Consider the following 23,344-nt stretch of genomic DNA (forward strand, 5'->3'; position numbering starts at 1 on the left):
CCCCCTCCCCCAGCTGCCACCTCCCAGCCAGTGCCACGAGGCCGCTCTGCACACCGTGCAGGCCTCAGTCTGCCCTCCCTGTGCCCAGTGAGTGCCTGTCCTTCACTCTAACGGCTGCTGGAGCCGAGCTAGCTCTTTGGGGCTCTGCGCTTGTACTTTTATTGCATCTGAGTAGATTTGTTTTTATTTATATTGTTTAGGGCTTGGTATCATTCATCTTATTAGAGATTCTTACCTGTTTTCTTATTTATTCTTCTTGGCTCTCTGATCTCTCCTTGTAGCACTCCTGTTTAGAAACTGCCATCTCATCTCCTCTTTTTTACCCCCATTTTCTTTACCTGCCAGTGCTGGGTCCGAGGAAGCTTCCTGGAAACACATCCGTGTTTATAACCACGCAACTTGCAGTGGCTGGGTCTGCTGGGAGACAGCCTGTGTATGTCCATCAGCAGGTGGCTGGGTGAGGAAACATTGTACTTCTACCACCACCCTGCCATAAAGACAGATAAGCTTGAGGCACGCGTAGGTAAATGGGTGCAACTTGAGGACACAATGTTAAGTAAACTAAGTCAGACATAGAAGCTCCAATGCCACATGGTTTCTCTCATAGGAGAAACACTATACGTACAAATCAAGAGCAAAGTAGAAGAGAGATAAATAGGAGTAGGGGAAAGGTCAATTACTTCCTCAAATTATATTTTCTGTTCTAAAAATATTTCAATGTATATGCTAACTCATTTCATTTATTCTTCTAGTTTATCTTAGTTTATTGTCATCTGTTTCTTTTTTGTAAAAACCTTTTTGGTTTATGTCCTATGTGACTGTTTGGAAGATAACAATATACCAAATAATAACTATTGTTATTCTCTTATTATTTTGTTATGAAAATTTTTATAAGATTAAAAAAAGGAACATTTTACAATGTGAAAAAAATGCTTGTCAGTTTAGTCTCTTGAGCTCTTTGTAATCTCCCATTTAATACTCCTTCCCAGTGAGTGCTTATTTTTTTATTTTTTACCTTTAGAAGTTGTATTTGGCACTTTAAAAGTCAGCCCATTTTTTAGCCAAGTGTGGTGGCGCACACCTGTAATCCCAGCACTCAGGAGGCTGAGGCAGGAGGTGTGCTGTGAGTTTAAGATCAACACAGAGCAAGACCCTGTCTCCAAAAAAAAAAAAAAAAAAAATCATCATCCCATTTTTTAAAATGTATTTTTTAGTGTCCTAGACTGTCATTGTGATTCTCCTTTCCTCTTTATGCGTAATTATTTTGTCACTTCTTTCAGGGGGTCCACTTGCTTCCGGTTCTGAGGGCGCCTTGTCTTCCCTGGTTGTCTGTTGACTCACCTCCTCGTGGTTCCCTTTATCCTGTGGTTTCTGCTTTTTTGTAAGAGCATGGTGGGTAGAGATTGCTTTTCTGTGGAGTTCCTGTTACCGATGGGATCTTTTGCCACCTTTGCTTTTGTCTTGCCAGGACCTGGGGGCTTCATAGTTCCTGCTAGTTGGATGTCAATGTCCTGACCTCAGAGTCTTGCAGTCAAACCCCAAACCCACTTGTGGTGTGGCCCTGGATCTTTGTCTTAGCAGCTGTTCCTCTGACAGTGAGAAAGGTATTCCCGGGCCCTGTTCCAACAGCAGCTGCCTTGCTGGACCCTTGCTCCCTGTGGAGGTCTCGGTCCCAGCCTCCTGTGGGCATCACAACCCAGCCTCTCTAGCTGTGTCGAAGTTACTTTCCTCTTCATTTCAGGCACTGGAAGCTTCCTCGTCCTTCCTTCATGCTCAATCTCATACTTAATGACTCTTTTGCTTCATTTCATCCATCGTTTCTTTGTTTGTGCTCGCCAAGAGGGTCATATCAGTTCAGTCTGCTCTCTTGTTGGTACCAGAAGTCTTAGCGTCTAAAAATGTAAAATCTGATTTCTCTCTCACCAACCAAACATACAATTTCTGTTAGGTACCAGGATAGCTCTGGGCACTGGGGCTGCAGCGCTAGATAGATAAGAGTTCTGCTCTCCAAAGATCACAGCCAAGGAAGGGGCGGGCACCCATCACCAGCTGGGCAGCTATGTGGCCTGGCCCCACCTGCCTCCGTCAGGTACCCAGCCTCTTTCCCTGCACAGCGTCCCCTGCATGCCGCTTCCAGGCCACCTTGAGCCTCCTGTAGGGTGTGTCCTGTGTGACAACACCACTTCCTGTTTCTAAAACATTCCCTCTTCCATATCCTCCAGCACCCCTCTGGGTGATCCCTGCTTCTCCTCGGCTAATACTCCTCCGGGAAGCGATTCCACACCCTGACAGCCATCACCTAACGAGTCAGGCGGTGTTCGCCCGGGCTCCTGTCCTGCACCTCTCTGATCCTGCTTCCACTGACCCTGTGTCTGTCAGTGGCTGGCTTGTGGGCTTCTTCCCCTAGGCCGAGACCGCTGAGCTCAGAACCTGGTCCATTTCTCTACCTCCCATGCCGTATCCAGTCCTCACAAACAAGGCTTGGCAAGGCCAAGGCGGAGCCCGATTCCAGCCACGAGGGGAAGGGAAGTCGATCTCTCCCTAGCCTTTCTCTTTTCACTCGCTGTAGGATCAGGATGAGGATTAGATTACCTGTGACATCAGGGAAAGCTGTCTCCCTGGATAGTTGTGAATTCTGAAAACCAGCATACAGCAGGGAGGAGCCATAAACCCTGGTGCAACTCCATAAATGCAGTAGTGAGCGGTCTTTCCGCCACTGCCCACCAGGTTTGCCTGATGATGAGGCACAGTAGTGACCGGGAGGAGCACTGCTGTGTCCACTAACTCGGGCAGCTCTGTGTGAGAGCGCGGCCGTGCTCTTCGTGCCATCCTGGAGTGTGACGGTGATGGGAGCCTCCTGCAACCCGCACACCCCTCACTAGCACAGTGGGCCAGGGATTTAGCTCAGTGGTTCCGCCGCCTGCCTCACAAGCACAGGGGCCTTAGTTCAATCCCCGATACCAAAAAGAAAAAAGAAAACAAGAGTGACACAGACTAGCACACGGCCGTTCCTACTCCTAAAGCCTTTCAAAAAGGATGTTGCTGTCACAGTTCTACAGATAAGAAATCACAAACAACAAGACCAAGGGTGGGCACACAGATGAGGTCCCCCGGGTCGGGATGCCCCAGCCCCCCTGCACTCCCTCCACAGCGTGGCCTCTCCTAGGCGGGCCCTGTGTGGGGTGGCCCAGCTCCTGGAGTGTCACCAGCCGGTCTGGCAGATCAGTGTCCCCGCGGTGGCGCAGGCTGTGTATGCGGCGAGGGAGGTGGAGCGCGCAGGGCTGCAGGAGAGCGCAGCGAGGTGAGGACAGCACGAGGTGCAGTGGGCACACCCAGGAAGAACTCCCATGTGTTGGCCGTGGCCGCCCGGCTTGTCCCCGGGGGTCTTGAAGTGGCTTGGCTGCCCACTGCCCTCCGCTGCCACACGCTGCTTATTGTCCTCAGTGTGCTGCAGGCACCTGGGCCGCCAGCCTTCCATAGTCCACTGCCCCTGCAGGGCTCTCCGGGTCTCCTGTGCCTTGCTTTCTCCTTACCCTGGGGACAGTTTCATTTGCTAAGTGAATGAAACAAACCCTTGTCTTTTCCTGCCTGGCTGAGTGCCTTGCTTTGGCCTGGTGAACACATCATGTCCAGCATCCAGAGGCGTGAGAAAGCCACCCCTGGGCTTAACATCTTCCCTGTCTCAGGCCTACCTCAGGGCAGTCTGTGGCAGACAGGGTGGTTCTGGTGGCACCTGCTCTCTCCAGCCCCTCTCTGGTGCCTGTGACAGCCACAGCTCAGCCTTGTGTGCTGCACAGAGCTCCAGCTCCACCCCCCAGCATCCTCTGCCCAAGCAGGGGCTCAGAGAGCCAAAGCCAGTGGCTTGCATGAACACCCCCGTCCCTCTCCAAGTTTCTAAGTCCCCATCACCCTCAGCCAGCAGCTCACCAGGTCTCAGTGGCTGGTGATGCAACCTGGGCCTTCCCCACTGAGCTTTCCAGCAACTGCCTGTCCTCCTCAGCAGGGTCGACACACACATCTGCGTCAGTTCACAGCACTGGGGCATGGGGCACCGGAGGTCCCGTTCTCCTTCCTCCCAGCCACCTCCTCTTAGCTGAGTCCACGCCCCCACAGTGCCCACAAGGAGCCCTCCCTCCTCCGCTGGTCCCCAGGACACTGGCCACCGCCCCCAGCAGCTCAGGGGGCCGCACGATTCACCCTGCCTCTCTGACCTCGAGCTGTGTGCTCCTATCACTGAAAGTGGCCTGGTTCTGTGCCACCCTTCCCTGCCGTGCCTTCCCACCCCAAGAGAGGCACCACTGCTGGACCCTGTACGATGCCAGCCTACCTGGGGCCGTGGTGAAGGTTTCCCTCTTTTGCCATCAGCTCAGCAGTTCAGTTCCCTCAGCCCTCACTCTGCCTTGGCCATCTTCTCCAGGCTTCCCGGGACCACCTGGAAGCAAGCTTGTACTCTCCCTAGAGTCTTTGTGAGAATCCTGCACCCCAAGAAGACGCCCTCAAGCCAGTGACCCTGTTTTCTGGCCCCTGGGGCACATGTCTTCCTCCTCGCCGTGTGGCTCAGCGCGTCCCAGTAGGAGAGGCTGGAAGGCCTGTAGTGCAGGGGCATCGCCAGCCGGACTAGGGGAGGGCGGGCAAGAGGCCTCCAGCTCTCATGCCCAACCTTTGCCCGCTGCCAGGGGCCACAGTTGCCGCCAGCACTCGGCACAGCGCCGTCAGCGAGCCTGTGTCTCGGATCAGGCGGCCCCGCACCTCTCAGGAGAGCAGCCTCTCTCCTGCCCCGACTATACGTGAGCCCTAGACCGTCAGTCCGCCTGCTTCTTGGAGTCTCTCTGGTGCCACTCGGAAAGTTGAGGTCAGTTAGGAAGTAACCTGGGACAGGGATTACAGGTGCAGCTAGAGTGGAGGGAGCCACCTAGGAAAGGTAAAAGGAGAACAGGTGCCGGGCGGGGACCCTCCAGCCTCCGCACAGGCCGGACCCAGGAAGGAAGCGGGAAAGGGGCTGGAAGGGAGTCCTGCAGCCAAAGCCAGCATCCTCCTGCAGGACCGGCCTGTGCCTGTGTCGGGGACCAGAGGGCAGCCGGCAGGAAGTGTGTCTGGGGCTGTCCGGTGGGGACCTGCACAGCTGCCCCTGGGGCCATCAGTACTTGATTCTCGGTACCTTTCCCTGTCTGCCGCTCGATATGATGAGGATGGGGACCTGGCACAGGGCCCGGGTCTATATCACCTCTCCCTCTGCTTGGCTCTCTTCCTCTCCCTCCCTGCTGAATGAGCAGAGGGAATCTTTCCCAGCAGCACGAGCCCTTCCAGCATCTCAGAAATGGCCCTTTCTGTCTGCATCCAGGCGGGTGCCAGGTCCCCGGCAGAGTGTTACCTAAGATCGTGGCAGAGCGTGCATACCACCAGGCCTCGCGGGGCACTGCCAGGCTGGGATGAAGGTGGCTGCTCTTGTTCCTGCTCGAGTCCCAGCACAGGAGAAAGGGGAGTTACGGATCAGGGAGGGGCCGGGGTGACCTTGTGCAGCAGCTACAGCTCAAGTGAGAGCGCGCATGGCGCAATGGCCGATGGGGCTCTGCCCAGCCCAGCGCCCTCGCCACTCCTCTTCCCACTGTGGATTCCGGGGTATTCAGCGAAGGATGCATCCCGAGTGTCCCTGGCACAGAGAGACTGCCGTGCCTCTTCATTCCTTTCCCGCCTAGCACCTCACTCTGGGTGGCAGCAGAGAAGCATCCTGTCCATGCTCAGGCTTTAAACAGCAGAGCTTTTCTTTTTCTTTTTTTTTAACCAAGTATCATGGCACACCTGTAATCCCAGCACACAAGAGCTGAGGCAGGAGGATTGCCTTGCATTCCAGGCCAGCCTGGGCTACAGAATTCAGAAGGAAGTTGTACAAAGCGAGTTTACTGTCAAAATCTACTTTCCAGTGTGTGCACCATGGAGGCATGGGTCGGGGACTGGTGTGCCCGTGTGTGCCCACCAATTGGTCTGCCACTGCTCTGCGGCCACACAATCCTCCACCTTGCTCTGCTCTGCTCTGCTCAGCAGTGAGCATGGAGGGCAGCAGGAGGAGGCTCTGTTGAGACAATTCAGGGCCCTGGCTCATGACCACAGGCAGCTCAGTCCTCCCCGGCTCTCCAGCAGGTCTGGGGAGAGGTCCTGACTAAGCACAGTGCCACTGAGCTAGATGCACAGCTTCTCTGGGCTCCAGAGGGCCAGGGTGGGCGCAGGAGCCTAGGAGACTGAGACCTGAAGGTGCCAGGAGCAACACACAGGGTCCAGGAAGCCATGCAGCTGCCCTCCTGCTGGCTGTCAGCGCTGTTTACCAGAATTCAGTTTTGTTGTTTTACCCACTTACTCTCCATCCATTCAGTTACAGCAAGACCTTCCCTTGTACGAGTGAGTCAGGGTTTATTCCATCTGTATTAATCCAGTCAGCATTGGGTTACCATTGCTTCCAGTTTGGGGTTAAATGATTCTGCTTGTACATGTCTTTTGAGCACATGTGTGTGTACCTCCTTTTCAGTATTACCTAGAAATGGCATTGTTGAATCATGAAATTGTACCAGCAGTATATGACAGTTAGCTGTTCACTGCTCATTCAGTAAAGTGCCTTTTCAAGTTTCTTGCCTCTTGTGCTTCTGAGTTTTTTTTTGCGGAGGGGTTCTATTGTTTTGTTTGTTTTGTTTTTGAGACAGGATCTTGAAATCCTCCTGCCTCAGCCTTCTAAGTGCTGGAACTACAGGCAATTGCCACTATACCCAGCCAAAAGTACTTAATTTTATTTTTTCAATTTATTCATTTAGTTTGGTTTTTTTAAGACAGGGTCTCCCTATGTAGTTCAGGCTGGTCTTAAACTCACTATGTAGCCCAGGCTGGCCTAAAACTCACAGCAATTCTCCTGCCTCAGCCTCCCAAGTGCTGGAATCACAGGTGTGCACTACCACACCTGGCTCCAGAAGTGCTTAATTTTGATGAAGTTCAATATATCAGTCTTTTTTTAGCCTTAAGGGCTTTTGTATTCCAGTTAGTAAATCTTGGCCTATATTAAAATCTTGAAGACATATTCCTAATTTATTTTCTGTTTTTGTGCTGAAACCACACGGCCCAAATTTTGTACCTTTTTTGAAACAAGTCCTGATAGCCAGTAAAGCTAGATTTCTTCCTGTTCTTCTATAAAGAGCACCTGGGCTATTCCTGATCCTTTGCACCTCTTTCGGTGTCTGAATCAGGATTGTCAGTCGTCCTATATGTGCACACAGACTTGCTAGGGTTTGTACTGAGATCATTGTAAATATATACATCAGCGTGAGAAAATTTGACATTGCTATGACGTTGTCTTCAGAAACATCACGTCCCTCTATTAGGTCTTCTCTGCTTTCCTCACAGCGTCATCTTTGCTCCCGTGTGCGTGATGTGTGACACTACGTCATGGGCACCGTGACGGTGTTGTTCAGTGCCGGGCCATGATCCCCTTAGACTGTGAAGGAAGTGAAGAGTTCTTGTTACCCAGTGGTCTTGCAGCTGTCCCTGTGTCATGGTACGGCACGTCGCCCACGCTCGTGGCACTGCTGCTGTGGACAGACCCCCTGCACTGCCACTGTATAAAGTGTAGTACGTACAGTTGTTTTTGATTGGAGAATACTTGTACATTTGAGGCGTGACAGTGATGGCTCATGCTGAAGAGCTAGGCAAGTGGAATCTAAATTAAGGAAAAAGGGGCTAGTGTTTATCACAAGTTACTAACTGTAACCTTGTGAGGGAGGTTTAGTCGTTTTAGTCAAGTTGTTTGTTTGTTTGCTTTCCAGTACCTGGGATCGAACTCGGACCCTGTACTCATGAGGCAGGCACAGTGCCACTGAGCTAGATCCCCGGCTTCAGTCAACTTTTCTACAATTGAAAATATTTTTTGTGGGCACTGGCCAGGCATGGTGGTACATGCCTATAATCCCAGTGCTCTGGGAGGCTGAGGCAGGAGGATCACAAATTCAAGCCCAATCTGACCAGTGTAAGAAGGCTCTAGCTCAAAGTTTGAAAAAAAAAATCTGGGCAGGTAACTTAGTACAAAGGCCCTAGTCTCTCTCACACACACACACACACACACACACACACACACTGAGTGTGTATGTATCTGAGAGAAAATTACTAGAAGAGGAACATGTGTTTATCACATTGCAAGGCCTTTGCTAACTCTGTGATCTGACCGCTGACCTGGCCACTCTCAGGCCACTCCCACACTTTCCTTACACAAATCCTGCCTCACCTCCTGCTCCTGCTTCCAGCTTCCTTGCAGCTCAGGCTCTAGGTGTGATTTAGATTTTTCTAAAGACATTCATTGGCTCGAGACTTGGATGTAGTAAGACAGGCGAGACCTGAGGTGCTTGTATTCTTTGGGGGACCAGGAGGGGCCACCAGTTTCTGGTCCCTGGTCTCCAGGCAAGGATTGGCTTCCTGAACCTCCGGTTCTACCGCTAGTTCAGTTGGTGCAGGACTATGGCTCTGGGATCCATGAGAAGCTTCACACTCGTGTCACAGAAGGGACAGAGAGAGCTGGTTCTTTGCTGGTGTTTTGCTGGAAGAAGTAATTCTTAGGGAATCATCCTAATGGCCGATCGCCTGTCTTTTCCATAGTTCCGTAAGCATTTTTGCCCCATGTCCCCCTCTCTGCCTAAAGTAATAGAGAGAGAGCCGTGGTCCTCAGTTGTACTCCCAGCAAACCCATTGGGCTGTTCTGAGACTAAGTCCGGGTGACCGACACAGAGAGTTAGGGAAGTCCAGTGCTGGGCCATCTGTGGTGTCAGGAGAACTCGCAGAGAAGCCTCTGCTGATTGCAGGATGGAGGTCCCAGGTTCTCCTGGCTGCAGAACAGGTTCTGGCAGATGGCGGAGGCCAGGCCATTCTTACCGTTCCCAGATTCGTTGAATACATACTGAATGTGGAGCCCTCGGGGTCACAAAAAAACACTCACGTCACGGATGTCCAAGAGGAGAGCTGCTGAACTCTCTCTCAGGTTTATTTAGGTCCGTTCCTTTCCCAAGAAACCCACTCCTCCAAGTCTTCTGGAGCACTGTTATCTGCCCCATCCCATCTTCTTCTGAAGTTCATTGCAGTGGAGATGGAAGCAAGCTCAGGCAGCCCAGCCTCCCAGCTGAAAGGGTCCTCTGTGCCTACCCGTGACCCCAGGGAGCCCCACTGCAGCTGTCCTCAGCCTCTGGTCCCTTCTACCTCTGTTGTGCAGGGGCTGGAGAGCTTCCCCCCCTGGACAAAGCAGTGAAGAGGCCAAGAGCAAACAAGCCTAACCTTAACGCCTGGAGGCCAAGGCCGAGGCTGGGAGAGGCCTGGGCCCAGGTCCTGTCCTCCAGGGAGAGTCCCACACTCCTCCTCTTGCACCCCAAGGAAGACCCGCAAGATTTCCCTACAAGATAGAAAAATCTAGGTCACCAAACGCTCTTGAAACTAAATCCTTCAAAACCCTTACAGCCCTTGTAAGAGAGCAGATGTGCTCTTGGTTGATTTAACACAGGATTATGTTAAGCAAATGACTTTTTTTCCTTGCTCGAGTTAAATTGCCTTTATATAACTCTGCCATTTCTTTCCTGTCCTTTGGTGATGAACTACAGTTCCTTCCTTTCCAGAGCCTCCTGGGGCTGCCACAATCCTGTGTGACTTGGAAACCCCATTGTTCCTTTGCAGATGCTTTCCAGCACTTGGTGACATGCTCTCACCAGTGACTGCGGGCAGAGAATCAGTGTGTGTGTCTCTGTCCTCCTGTGTCTGTCACAATTTCCTGGCGTGACCCACCTCCCTCTGCTTCTCTGGGGTTTATCCATCTAGGGTGCGCGTCCCCAGGAGGCTGTTCCCTGTCCCTGGGCCAGCCTCAGGGAGTGGAGGGTAGTTTTTAAACCCAAGGAGGATTGTCCCTTTCCAAGCCTCTGAGAGTCTAGAAGAGGCTGCGATGTCCAGTCCCTGCCCTGCCAGGGGAGCAGCCGCTCTGCTCCCAGCCAGTGCTGAACCAGACTCTGGACACTTCCACTGCGGACTGTGGCAGAGGCCTCGCCGGCCGCCTCCCTTGCTTGGTACTTGCAAGCCCATGCCACTCTCCACGTCCACCCAGGGGGCGCACAGGCCGAGTGCAGGTTAGGTCTGAGCCTGCAAAAGGGTGCCCGTGGCTGTCACCTCCTGTGGCTGCCTGGTGACCAGAATGTGCTTGGCCCGCTCCGAGCTTGGCTGTGCTGCCCGTGGGGAAGTGTTTCCGACCTATCGTCACTGCTACTCCCCGGCTCTCTGGGGCATTGTGGCTTTTCCTTGGTGGTTGGGCAGGAAGCCTTCGGAGCCTGAAGGAGTTGCTGCTCAATGACAGACAAAGGCTATCGAAGGCTGTGAATCACGTCGGGCTGCCTCAGGCATTGCAGAACCAAGCAGTGCCTGTTCTGAGGGTGCTTTTCCATCTGGGCAGGCATCCAGCAGGGAAGGGCTCTCACAGGTGACTCAGAGCTCATGCCCTCTGAGTTAAGCGGGAGGAAATGGCCCACTTAGGTAGCGGCTCCAAAAGCCCGGCTCAGCAAGACCTGGCAGAGGTACAGGCCACGGTTCACTCCCTGGCTCCAAGCTAACCTCGGCGCCCCCGCGAGACTCCTCACCAGCCAGGCACCCCGGCCCAGGCCCCGAGGAGAAGATGGACACACGGGATGGTGGGAAGGGACGGTGAGGAGTGTACAGAGGTGGAAGGGGCGGAGACTCTGCCTGGGGAGGCTCCTTGCTCTGCCTCCTGCCTCCCCACTCAGCACCACAGCTCGGCCAGCTGGGCCCCCACTGTCCCTGCTTCTCCTAGGTCCAGTTCAGCAAAGGCGAGGTGGGGCCCTTCCACAAAGGAGCTCGTGTATGAGCAACCCAGAGAGAGAGCTGCACACACGCACATTCTCACATGGAAGAAGGTTCATTCCTTTGAGCACCAAAAACTTATTCTTAAATCCATGCATCTTTAACAGCATCTGCTGTCCTTTTTTGGGAACTTAGCATTGTCTGAAATGTTCATCTATGTTGTCATGTGAAAGTGTTGCTCTGCAGTCTGTTTGCCCCCATGTGAAATGTCTCCATGGAGCCCTGGGTTTTTGCTGGACTTAGGGAGACCCCATCCCTCTGTCTGTCCTCCAGTCAGGACCAGCCAACATCCACAAGACCCTGGGCTGAGAACTCGGGGCCTTCCGGGGTGCAGACTCCCTTAGGAAGCCAAGGAGAAAGGCTAGGATTTTCTGGAAGGGTCTGGCTGAAGTCCGGGTGTTGTGACAATGCCCAGGCCTTATGGGCTGCTGACCTCCGGGTTCTGCACCAGGTTTCAAACTTATCCAAGGCTGGGTGCGGTTAAATTTCAGTCACCAGAAGCCAACTTGTGGCACTGAACAGACAGAATCCGCCTGTGGTGCATTTTGTCTTAGGAAGTTTCTCCCTGGGGTAATAGCCCTCTGATTTCATCTCAACTGGTCACCATCTTCTGTGTAACAAGTATTCTAGGAAACCATCACTGTAGTTCTTCAGTGTTCTGCTCTTGGGTAGAAAGAAGTTTTCATTCCTTTAGACTTCTCTCTAGCACATGTCCCAAAATTACTGTCATCACACTCCTGCTGTTAGCATCACCCTCAGGCTCAGAACCACCAGTACCCTGCCAGGCACCCCGTGAGGCAGGTCCTTTGGCTTCATGACACAAAGCAGTCTCTAAACTCCGTGCAGCAGAGCATAAATACTTGTGTGGGCCAAAGGTGACAAAAGTGCGGGTGTAGCTTTCCTGGGGCACCCTGTGGGGTGCCAAGGGAAGATGCCGCTGACCACCCTATGTGTCAAGAGCTGGTGGCGATCAGTGTAGATCTGACACCTGTGCCAGACAAGGGCAGCTGCTCTGGTCCAGCCGTGTCAGGACACGGGCAGTGCCCTATGGATGCCAGAGAGGGGTGCACTGTTTCCCTCATGTTTTATGGTCTTCTTCTCTTCATCTTCCTTTTTATTTGTTTTGTTTTGAGACAGGGTCTCATTCTGTAGTCCAGGCTGGCCTTGAACTCACTGTGTAGCCCAGGTTGGCCTCGAACTCAGGCAGTCTTCCTGCCTCAGCCTCCCAAGTGCTGGGATTTTACAGGCATGCACCTTCTATTCCTTAATAGCACCACTCTTGTCACCCTAATTTAGTGCAGAGAATTTTACTACTGCAGATTGAACTTCCATAATCTGAAAAACACAATCTGAAATACTCCAAAATCTAAAATTTTCCGAACTTTGAGTCGGCACATTTTACTGGATTTAAGAGTATTTTGGATTTTTAATTAGGTTTTTTAATTAGGGATGCTGAACCAGTAAAACTTATGCAAATATCCCAAAATCCAAAGCACTTTTGGTCCTAAGCAGTTCAAATAAAGGATACCCAGCCCAGAATGCTGACAGTCAGTACTTACAGAATACTTCCAACGGGCCTGCCTCAGGCTATGGGGCAGAGCGGTTGTCAGCTCGTAAAGTGAAGGGCCAGGGATTTAGCTCGGTGGTTCCGCTGCCTACCTCGTAAGCACAAGGTCCCGAGTTCAATACCTGGTACCAAAAAACAAAAAATGAAGCTGCCGCCCTGCAGGAGAAGCCCTGGGCCTCTGTTGTGCTGATCCAGGTCCAGCAGGGACCAGGTCTCCCCGAGCTGGAGGCCAGTACCAGGCAGAGTGGAAGTCTGCGGGAAGGCCTTCGCACACCGTTGTGTTCCATGTAGGGGGCCTTCCCACCTTCAGACTCAGAAAATAAGCCCCTCAGAGTTCCCCAGAGGGAGGGAGAAAGCACCCTGGAGATCCCACTGTGTCCCTGGGGCTCGGATGACCAGCGCCGGCTGGCTGTAAGGCTCACCTTCGCTTGCCAGCACTTTGTTGGGCACCCACCAGTTTCCCACACCGGGCAGTATGAGACCCAGGCAGGCCCCCTGAGAAAGACCAGGGTGACGAGGATGCAGGGCACCCAGCCCTGTACAGAGGGAGCTAGCGCAGCGCTTCTGTTGGCCGTGTTCCCGGGGCTGCTCCTGCTCGTGCACCTGGGGTAGGGACACACGAATGTCAGGGTAGCCCAGGAGGCGCCGGGTGGGGACCAGTCCATCCAAACCACGCAGAGCCTAGTTCAGAAACCGTGTGTCAGTACTTTTAGTCAGGTAACTAATGGCAAGCTCTGCCGGACTCAGCAGGCCGCCTCCCTCTGGGTGGTAAGTCAAGGGCTAGCACACTGCAGACAGCCCGGAGGAGAGGGGCTTTTTGATCTGCTGAGCTGCTTGTGTACTGCGAGGCGGCTGCCCTCAAACCGGCCTCCATTCATGAGCTTGCCAATAGAGTCCTGGGCGCTGTGTCCCCATGTTGGATCTCAGTGGCCCCCACCCCCAGGCAAGCAGGGATTTATCAGGCAAATTCAGAGCAAGCCGTGAGGCTGGCAGAAGCTGTCCCAGGTCCTGTCTGCCGTGTCCTTGTGCCTGTCGTCCAGAGGCAGAGCCTGCTGGGAAGCTGAACTCAGGCCACAGAACCGTGGCACCAAGGAGGGAGATGCCCAAGCTAAGCCCCAGCAGCAGCTGTGAGCTGAGGGAGAAGTGGGTGCAGGCCTGGTGGGCAGCAGAGCAGCAGAAGCCCCAGGGGGAGATTGAGGGTCCCCTGTCCATCGCCCCACAGGGGGCCGCGGAGAGCCTTGGGTAGCAAGGTCCAGTTTCCTCATAGCCAGCAGAGAAGCTGGGCTCAGGCCAGCGGGAGCCTGCAGGGGCCGGGGGAGCCTTGGCCTTCAGTGCGACAGCCAGGTCCCCTGCAAGTGATGCCCTCCCAGGACCTGGTCCCCAGGGTGGGCACAGGACCAACCTGCCAGGATTTCCAAGGTACCTCCAGCAGCGTGCAGCTCGCGGGGGAAATGAAGAGTGCCTGGGTGCCCCAGCCCAAGGTCAGCAGAACCGCCCTTGAGCAATGGGAGAGGCTGCAGGAGCCGAGAGTCCCCACAGCTGCCAGGCCAGGGACAGCCCCTGCACCACCCCAGCCCACATCCCCACAGGTACTCGGACTGGCCAAAGAGCAGCTGGCTGTTGCACAGGCCGTACCCACATCCAGCCAGTGGAGGGAGAACAAGAGCAGGGGAAGCACATGCCCAGCACTCGTGGTCACCTTAGGGGCAGCCCCGGATTCCAAGGGGCCAGACCCCAGAGGCAGGCAGGAAGCAGCCTCACGCTGGAAGGTAGGGCAGAGCTAGGTCCTGCTTCTGCACTGTTTGTGCCACTGCACAGAAGGAACAAGGTTCTGAAAAGAGATGTTGACCCAGCCCCAAACTCGGGCGGGGGAAGCCAGGTCTCTGTTTCTGCTGTGTTGCTCACGGAGGGGAGCAGGACAGTTGCCCGTCAGGAGGGGGAAGAGCCATTCACTCCCCCCTCCCTGGGTGCAGTGCAGCCTCAGGTCAGGCCGTGCAACACATCCGGGTTCAGCAGAGGCCTTGGGGCTGGTGAGAGACCTGTCTGCCTCCTGCTTGGTCTCCCGGATCACCCAAGGACAGAGCAGGGACAGGCCCATGGTCTGTGAGCTGGGGTCACACTTCTCCGAGCCGCCCTCACTCGTGGCCATCATGCGAATTCTGACTGGTGAGCCCTGGGTGGGCTGAGATTGGCACAGCACCTGGCATCCGGCCTGCAGAGGCAGGGGCACATTCTCACCCCTGCCAGCCTTGGGCAGCTCCAGGTGGCTCAGCTCGGAGAACCCGGGCTGCACCCGTGCCTACTTCAAATCCACAAGGTGGAGATGCTGCTGTCCTCTGTCCCCCTCAGCTGTCCAAGGACCCCAAGATTTCACCTGAAAGTAACTTTCTGTTGTGGAAATGTGAGGTCTCAGTCTTACAGATATAAGAAAAATACTTACTAGATGAAGTGGCACACAGGAGACTGAGGCAGAAGAACCCTGAGTTCAAGGCCAGCCTGGGCGACTTGGCAAGACCTGACCTCCAAAGCCAGACTAGAAACATAATAGGGAAAGGCACCTGCACTGAGCCTCACTCTGGCCCTGAGGGCTCGGCACTAGTGCTCCTGGCTCTGGCTCCAGGAAGACCCTCAGCCCTGCCCTGGGCCTGGACCTAGAGCAAGAAAGAAGGGCTAACGGTTGTGCAAGCAAATGATTTCCTTAACCGGTGTGGCACACAGGCAGCAGGCTGAGGCAGGAGGATCATGAGTTTGAGACCAACCTGGGGGCCATAGCAAGATCCCATCTCAAAAACAAACAGAAGGCTTGGGGGGGGGGTATAAAATAAAATTTATTTTTAAAAATCAGATGAGATTTGACCAGTTGTACTGTTAGGAGGAAGCTGGTTCTGCCCTGCTCGCCCAGGCCACACCCCACATGGCCTTCCCTGCTGACAAAGCGTGGCCCTGCCCAGCCCTCCCGGAGGCTGTCCTCCTTCCAGCAGTGCCGCAGCTCCTGGGAGCCTGCCCCACTGGCCCCGACCTGTTTCTGTCACCCCCTCGGCCGCCCTGCCGACTGTGTCGGGTCAGCTTGCCCCACACGCGTTTTTGCCGGACACGCGTTTTTGCCCCACAGTCATCTGCGGTGCCCTAGACTGAGGCTTGCCGGGGGGACACCCAGACCCTCCCTGGATCCCCTGGAGCCCCCAGGCTTGTAGCCGTGGCCCCATGGACTGGCTGGAGCCCGGTGGCCGAGCTGCACTCTCACCCGGGGAGAGGCAGGCTGCCCAGAGGCATCCAGGAGAGGGTTTCTGGACAGGGCAAAGGGAGACGCGGAGTTCTGTATGTGGTGGTGACTCCTCCGTCGTGCTTTCCCTGCAGCCTCCCAGGCTGTGGGGCTGTGAGAGGCCCCCCAAAGGGGCTGTTCCCCAGTAGCCATAGGCAGGAGCGCCTTTGGGGTGAGCTAAGCTTGCTCCCATTGGCCCCACTCAGCTCAGGAGGGGACCCTGGGCATCTGCCAGGGCCACAGAGCCATGGGGACACGGCAGCAACTCCCCGGCAGCAACTCCCCGGGTGGCCTCTGTGTGCCCTGGCTACGCCTCCTCTGCTCAGCGGTTCTCGTTCCGGTGGTGCAGCTGCTGGCCTGGCGAAAGGTGTAAGTGTCAGCACCATCGAGGAGCCTTGGGCTCTAACTTCTGCTTTGCGAGGTCAGCAGCGCACCCGCCACCCAGTTATGCTTAGGGCCAGGCCGTGCCTCCCTGAGAGCACAGCGAGCTGCGTGGCGTGGCGAGCTTCACTCTGACAGAGGCCTTTCTGCACTGCAGCCCGGCTCCTGTGTGAAGCCCCTTCCCCTCCCTCTGGCAGGGCCCAGTGGACTTGGACGCCTGGCCCTGGAGACTTCCTCCTGAGCTAGAAAAACAAGTGCCTTGCTGTGCTGGTCCCCACCCCACTGAACCTATGGAAAGGCTGGAGTGCAGGGAGCCCCGCAATAGGAAACCTGGCTCCGCCCCACCTCGGGGCCTGTTATGCCTGGCTCAGAGGCCCGCTCCTCTGGGCTGTTCCGTGCCTGTGAACCGGGCCCCATTCATTTCCCTGCGGTTTTGTGGGAATGTCCAAACCGTTCAGCAGGTTGCAACAGGCCCAGCGGGAGAGGGGTCAGAGAGAGGCCCGGCCTGACTCCTGACGCTAGGCGTGGGGCTGGCCCCTCCGTCTGCCCGCCCCTGCCCTCCTGGGCGCCCCTCGCTCTGCCTGCAGCTCCCTCTCTGGGCCTCCTCTTTCTGGCTCTCAGGACACCAGCTCCACCCTGGCCTGGTGAGGTGGGAACCGAGAGCAGCAGCAATCTAAAGTTTCCCATCTCGCAGCCCTCAAAGCAGTGCTGCTCGGGCTGCTGCCTGCCAGTCCCTCTGGTGCCCACCCTTGTGGTTTTTCTCCCCCTTGGCACTCAATCTGGGCTGCAGGGAGAGCACAGGTCCCCTGCGAAGGTGGCCCCCTGCCGTGGAGAAGGGGCCGTGCCAGGCACTGCCTTCAGGGGCTCCCGACCACAGCGAGGACCCGCCCAAGCAGGGAGAATCTAGTCTGCAGAAGAAATGAATTTGCAGCTGGCTGGGAGCAATTCTTATCAAATTTCCAAATTAGCAGTTTTCACCAAGAGCTAATTGTACAATCTCTGCAAGTAGCCTGATTCTATTAGCACAAAGCTCCCGGACAAGTGCCCCCGTGGCCAAGGGCAAGGAGGCTGCTCCTGTCTCACACTTGGTTTCAGTCTCTGAAAAATCCATGTATTTTTCAAGTCTGGGCAGCAGCGTGACCACTCAGCCCTGGCCCGGGTGGGCCCTGCTACTCCCACGGCCACTTTGAGTGTCCTGGGGACAGAAGGGGCAGGGTGCATCTCATCTGGCTCTGGGGAGATGGGTCTGCACACCAGGCATCTCTGGGGGCTCTGCTGCTCCTGCCCCACAGCACCCTCTGTCCATCCCGAGCAGCAGAGGGGCAGAGCTAACAGCACCTGGCGTGGCCTGAGGAGGCCATCGCTGTGCTGAGGCCATCGTGAGGTGGCCTCTTCCTTTGCTGGCCTGATGCTCTCGGGACAGTGCTGGGCAGGGCTGGTGGGTGTGGGGTCTGCCCTCCTTTCCTGACCCCGCAGCTCCTCTCTGTGCCCTAAGCAGGCCCTGCTCTGCCCCCAGCCTCTACTCCCATCCAGCCACCCCCTGTTCCTTCCTTTCCAGGCTTGCCCCTGCTTTCCAGTTGGGCTTGCTTTGGTTTTCCCACCACACCTTCAGCACTGCATCCCTCTGCTGTAAAACATTTCCGGCCTCCTCGTCATCGCTCCAGCCGGAGCTCCTGGAGGGTGGGGCCAGGGCGTCCTGGTGGCCACAGTGTCATGGAAGCACCTGCTGCTCGGGGACCCTTGGACTCGAAGCTGGCCACTTCTGGCATTCCTTTTAGCACCCCTACCCAGAGTGTGGCTGAACGGAAAAGGCACAGTGGCAGGGACCAGCCATCAGGCTCCTGAACCGGACCCTACTGTGCCTGTCCCAGGCGTCCCTCACTCTGTGCTAGGACTGAGCACCCAGCACCGGGGAAGGGAATGAGACAGCCATGGCCAAGAGGCCACTGCAGTCTTAGATGCCAGGTGCCGTGTGGGTGGAGAGGAGGTTCCCAGGGACACACAGGACGGGTCCCCTCATCGCCTTCCCACAGCGACTGACATCCAAGGAAGAGAGATGGGAGAGGAGCAACCAGGGCTTCCAGGCCACAGGAATAGCAGTGCGGAAGGACAGAAGCAAAAAGGGCCACAGGAATCCTGTGTGGCTGGGGTGAGGACAGGGTGTGGAGAGGGGGAGCAACGTGGGTTCCAAAAAGCGGAGCCATCCCCAAAATAGGGAGCCACTGAGGGGCTCTCGCAGCAGGCTGGGAAGAGTGGTGGCATTGCCGGGAGGGCTGGAGGGGCTCTGGACGCGTAGTCCAGGTCCCAGCTAGGACATCTGGGCTGGCGGGGGGGGTGCCTTGGGCTGGGCACTCGGCACTGTGGCCCCGCTTGTCGGGGTGGCTGCCTTGTCAGAGGGGGCAGGATCCCCCAGCCACTCTCAGAACCCAAACACCCTCCTCTAAGATGCACCGCAGACAGGGTCAGTCCTTGGATGGCTGCCTTTATAAAGTCACGTTACAGACACGCTGCCTTCTTAAAGGTGGATAGATGGGCTCTAGTAAAACATTAAACCAAACCCCAGCATTTCACAGATATTTGTATTTATACTTTCTTGTATGTGGCACTGAGGATTGAATCCAGGGTCTCCCTCCACCACTGAGCTACATCCCCAACCCTTTTTAGATTGTTCCAAGTTGGCTTACCAGGCTGGCCTCAAACTTGAGATCCTCCTGCCTCAGCCTCCCAAACAGCTGACATTACAGCTGTGCACTACCATGCCTAGTTATACTGTTCTCTTTAAGTAACATTAATGAATGTTGGGAGATACCATTGTGGATAGAGATCACCCTTGCTGTGTATATTCGTGTGGAGGCTGCTCGTGGCCTTTGCCCACTGAGCCATTAGGGAGCCGGGCAGGCTCAGAGCACACACAGGGTGTGCTGCCTGTGAGGGCTGAGGGGCGTGTGCCCTGGTGTCCTAGCTGCAGCACAGCCATCTGTCACACCCAGGCAGGCCCGCCCCACACCTCCAGAGTGGCAGGGCCCCTGTGGTGCAGGCTCCAGATGTGCTGCAGGCTCCAGACGCCAGATTGGTACTGGGCCCGTCTCCGAGGACTTGGCAGGCGGTTCTGGAAGGGGATCCTGGCAGACGGAGGCCTTGCTGAGCCCGTTCAGAGCAGTTGTCAGGCTGCCGCGGAATGCCAGTTCCCCCTTCCGCAGGGCCTGGTGACCTCATGCCTGTGCGATGTTGTCGCCCTGTGGAGGTGGCTTCTGACCGAGGGCACATGTTCAGGCCAAGGCAGCATGCAAGGCTGTGCCCCTTTGGCAGCCCCATGCTCCCACCAGACATCCTTCGGGTTCCCACAACAGCGTGAGGCCTTTCAGCCAGCCTTGCTCCCAGGAAAGGGAGCCCTCAGGAACCCCCAGCAGCCCTGTGCCTCTTCAGAGCCTGTTTGCTCCCCTTGGCCCAAGAGCTCTGGACCTTGGACTGCAGGGCTGTAGTTTGTAAACTGTAAGGCTCTCTCCTGCCCAGAAGTCCTAGATTCTAAGAGCTCTCCTGCCCTGTCCCAGGTCCTAGGAGGAAGCTGCTGGGCGCCCCCTGCTGGCCATCATGGGCATGGACCTGGGATGCCAGGCCCCATTCCCCAGGACATCCTGAGTTCTCGGAGCTCTGGCTGCTGGCAGCGTTGCTGGGCCTTGGCTGGCTCTGCTGGGGTCCCCTGTCAGCCCTCTCGCCTGACCCCCAAAGGCCTGTGGGGCCCTGCACTTGTGCCTGCACACCTCCATACCACCTGGGTGAGAGAGAGAGGGTGTTAAGGACAGGAAACCATGGGAAGTGAGGTCCCGCAGCTGCCCTCAAACTCGAGTCTCGTCAGCACCCAGGGCATCGAGCTTTGCTGCTGTGCCACCTCCCTGGAGGGTGACAGTGGCGTCTGTTTGGGGTCAACACTAGATGCCACCGAACCGCCGGGAGAGAGGCTCTCGCTCCCACCCCGCAGAGGGAGGGGCAGCTGGGACCACGGTGGACAGGAAGGCGAGACGCCAGGGCCCTGCCCAAGGTCTGCCCCTCCTCCAGAGCGTCCCCGGCTGTCGTCAAGGTTAGCAGTGCGCTCTTGGCCCGCGGGAGTCAAGTGACTTGTGTGACAGTGCCCGGTCAGGGAGGACAGGTAATGGAGTCACTGCAGAAGCAGCTCCCTGAGGTCTCGCCAGCGCCTGGGGCCCCGCCTGCACCTTTTCCCTTCCTTCCTGTTCCTACTTGAGACCGGGAGAGGGCAGGCAAGAGAATCCCTCCGGAAGCTGGAGAGGAGATGGCACTGCTGGAGGGGCTCTCTGATTTGACCTGTGTGGAGCACGGGGCCCCAGCTGGTCCAGGGCCCTGCTGCCTCCTGCTGTGGGGTAATGCTGCCACCTGCCGGCCGTGCCTGCAAACTGCAGTCTGAGGTTCCAGGTGCGCTTCTCCACCCAAGGAAGAGAAGGCATTCTGGGACTGTATGGGGAGCAATGCCTAGAATGTGCTGGAGCCCCACAAAGATGTCTGCTGAGTGGGCTAGTGCACACTGGATGAACACAAGCACCTGAGTGTTGGGCCGTGGATGGTGCTGGATGCTTCCCAGCGGGAACTGGGGCCCCTCTTGGGTTGACGGTCTAGGTATGAAGGCCAGAAAGAAAAGGCCAGTGATGCTAGATTGGGACACGGGTCCCTGGGGCAGAAGGTGCCTGTCCCTCAGGGAAAACTGGAGCCTGGCCTTCAGGGAAGACTTGGCAGGACGGCCAGTGGCCAGAAGGAGAATCGCAGGATGTGCTGGCAGCACGGGGAGCGGGAGTTTTCTGTTGTGTCTCTGGGGCAGCTGATGCACCCAGTGCAGGTCCATGAGCTGGGTATGGTGGTGGCCTGTCTTCTGTTTGAGGAGGGAGAGGCTGTGATTCATTCGGGCTCCCACAGCAAGTGCGGAGCAGAGCCAGGACTCACTGCATCTCAGCGAACATGGTGGCTGGTGAAGGCGCCCGTATCCAAGGGTTCTGGAAGGAAGTGAGGGGCACAAGGTCGAATTCGAGGTCAGAGGTCAGTGGCCACTCTAAAAGCTGTGGCTGACGTCCGTGGGCAAGGTAGAAGCTCCTCACTCTACATAGCAGACGAGGGCCAGCCAAGGTGTGACCCTCATGGCCACGTGGCCACACTGCGACCCTGACCCTCAGAGAGGGGCTGCAGCCCCAGCCCTTCCTGGGGGACAGCAGCCAGAGCAGGTGGGCCCGGCCAGCAGAGGGGGGCACTGTGTGCCTGGACGCTTACCCCACCCCTGTGGCTACTCTTTTCCCAGAAGCTTAGCCAGATGACAGGGCTGATCCCACTGGTTCATCCTAGGAAAGATCCCTGCAGGACTGAGCTCTGGGGCCACAGCAGGTGTGAGAACCTGCCTGACACAGGAGACAGTGCACACTAACCAGAAGAGAAAAGTGTTTTGGTCTGCGGAGGGTGTGAGCAGAGGGGTGGCAGAGAAAGAACAGGGAAGAACAGATTAGCTCACTGGCTGGGAGGTGATTTAAGATGTGAAGGGTGTGGAAGCGCCAACCCCTCAGGGAACTTGGAAAGAGGCTGCATGGCTGGCCAGCCCCTCACACCAGTCTCTCCCTGCAGACTGGTGGAGGAGTTCATGCTGTTGGCCAACATGGCAGTGGCCCACAGGATCCACCACGCCTTCCCTGAGCAGGCCCTGCTGCGCCGGCACCCCCCGCCACAGACCAAGATGCTGGGCGACCTGGTAGAGTTCTGCACCCAGATGGGGTTGGCCGTGGACGTCAGCTCGGCCGGCGCCCTCAACGTGAGTGTGGGCGGGCAGTGCTGGGGCAGCCCTGAGGACAGAGGGAAGGGGCCTCCCGTGAGGGTGCCTTCACCAATGGCTAGGTCTCCCCACAGCAGGGAGGGAGGCCCTGGGGGTCAGGCCTGAGTCAAGGGGCCCCGGTGGGGGGTGGGCTCCCTCACCAAGGCAGCCTGGGTAGGGTGCTGAGCCAGAACCAGGCTGGTCTTGGGCCCAGAGGCCTTCAGCGTAGGGGCTGGGATGGTTGAGCCAGGAACATTTCTGGTACGACGTGTTTGGGGATGCTGAACTGCGTGGGGCCGAGGACCCCAGGATGCTGGCTCTACTCCACAGGAAGGGACTTCTCATGCATGCTCTGCAGAGGCCCGGGGCCGAGGTCAGAGCCGGACATCCTGCTCAGGAAGCAACCAATTACAGGCCCAGCCCAAATTGCAGCCTGAGACTCAGCCTGAGCTCCCCTGCACCCCGATTACACCCAGAGTCTGGTTAGCATCTCATCCATGCCTCTGGGGTTTGCTTCTAGAAAAGTCTAACCAGAATATTTGGAGATGACAAGTATGCGCTGGCCCGGAAGGAGGTGCTCACCAACATGTTCTCCCGGCCCATGCAGGTAAAGGGAGGTCTTGCCTCCATCCCTGCTGTGCAAGGGGCCTGGTGGGGTAGAACGGGGCTGAGGGCCATTTCTGGGGGAGGAGGATGCCCCAGGTGGCCCTAGAGACAGGTGGGTCCAGGCTCTGGAGAGCCTGCCCTGTGTGCCTCAAACTCAGGCCAGGTCTGACCAGGGACCCCAGGCGGGAGAGCAGGTCCCGAGCTACCCCAGCCACAGTTCAACCCGGAGAGGTGGTGCCTGTGGGGCGTCCTGAGAACCAGGCCCTCGCAGAGGACTGTGCAGGCAGTGGGAGCTGTAGGCGCTGAGCCAGAGCCGCGGGAGCCGGGAGAGAAGCGGGGCCTTGCGTACAGAACAAGGGGGGACAGCGTGTGGGGCGGGGGTGAGGAGCCCGACCGCCCGGGAGCCTGCTCCCCTGCTCCTGCAGAGGCTCTGGCCCTTTCCAAGGCCTGCACCAGGCTTCAGGGTGAGCGGAGGGCTGGGCCCCCGGAGAGGCTCAGGACCTCCCTGCTACCTGACACACACCTACGAGGCGCTCGGACTTCTGTGTCTGGGCCCCGGAGAGGGTCGCGGGTTGGGAAAAAGCAGGTCAGCCTGGCGCCTCCCTCCCGGGGATGGGGACCGCTCAGCCGCATGAGAGCCCCGCGGGCCTCGCGCTGGGTGGTGGCCTCCGCTTTGTGTCCCCCAAGAACCCGCAGCTTCCTTAGCTTCCGCTGGGGCCTCCAAAGCCAAGTCCACAGCCCTCCAGCGTGGCCACCGCTTCTCTCCCCTCAGCCCCGAGCCACCGCAGCAGGCAGCCCCATCCCAGACCAGAAAGCACCCGCCTGTCCTTTCTGCCGGGGACTTGGAGGCCAC

General features: G+C 56.8%; 1 protein-coding gene across 1 annotated transcript in view; it reads left to right on the forward strand.

Moving 5' to 3' along the window:
* Window positions 1–23,344, forward strand: part of Dis3l2 (DIS3 like 3'-5' exoribonuclease 2) — a 289,941-nt gene that overhangs the window by 258,112 nt on the left and 8,485 nt on the right. Inside the window, exons 16-18 of the mRNA XM_033763990.1 lie at window positions 21,702–21,885; window positions 22,406–22,587; window positions 22,753–23,077. Coding sequence (XP_033619881.1) covers window positions 21,702–21,885; window positions 22,406–22,587; window positions 22,753–23,077 — 691 coding nt within the window. The remainder of the gene's footprint in view (window positions 1–21,701; window positions 21,886–22,405; window positions 22,588–22,752; window positions 23,078–23,344) is intronic.

Source organism: Fukomys damarensis, unplaced genomic scaffold (assembly GCF_012274545.1).
Source record: "Fukomys damarensis isolate Sample0158 unplaced genomic scaffold, DMR_v1.0_HiC HiC_scaffold_16, whole genome shotgun sequence".
Classification (NCBI taxonomy): domain Eukaryota; kingdom Metazoa; phylum Chordata; class Mammalia; order Rodentia; family Bathyergidae; genus Fukomys; species Fukomys damarensis.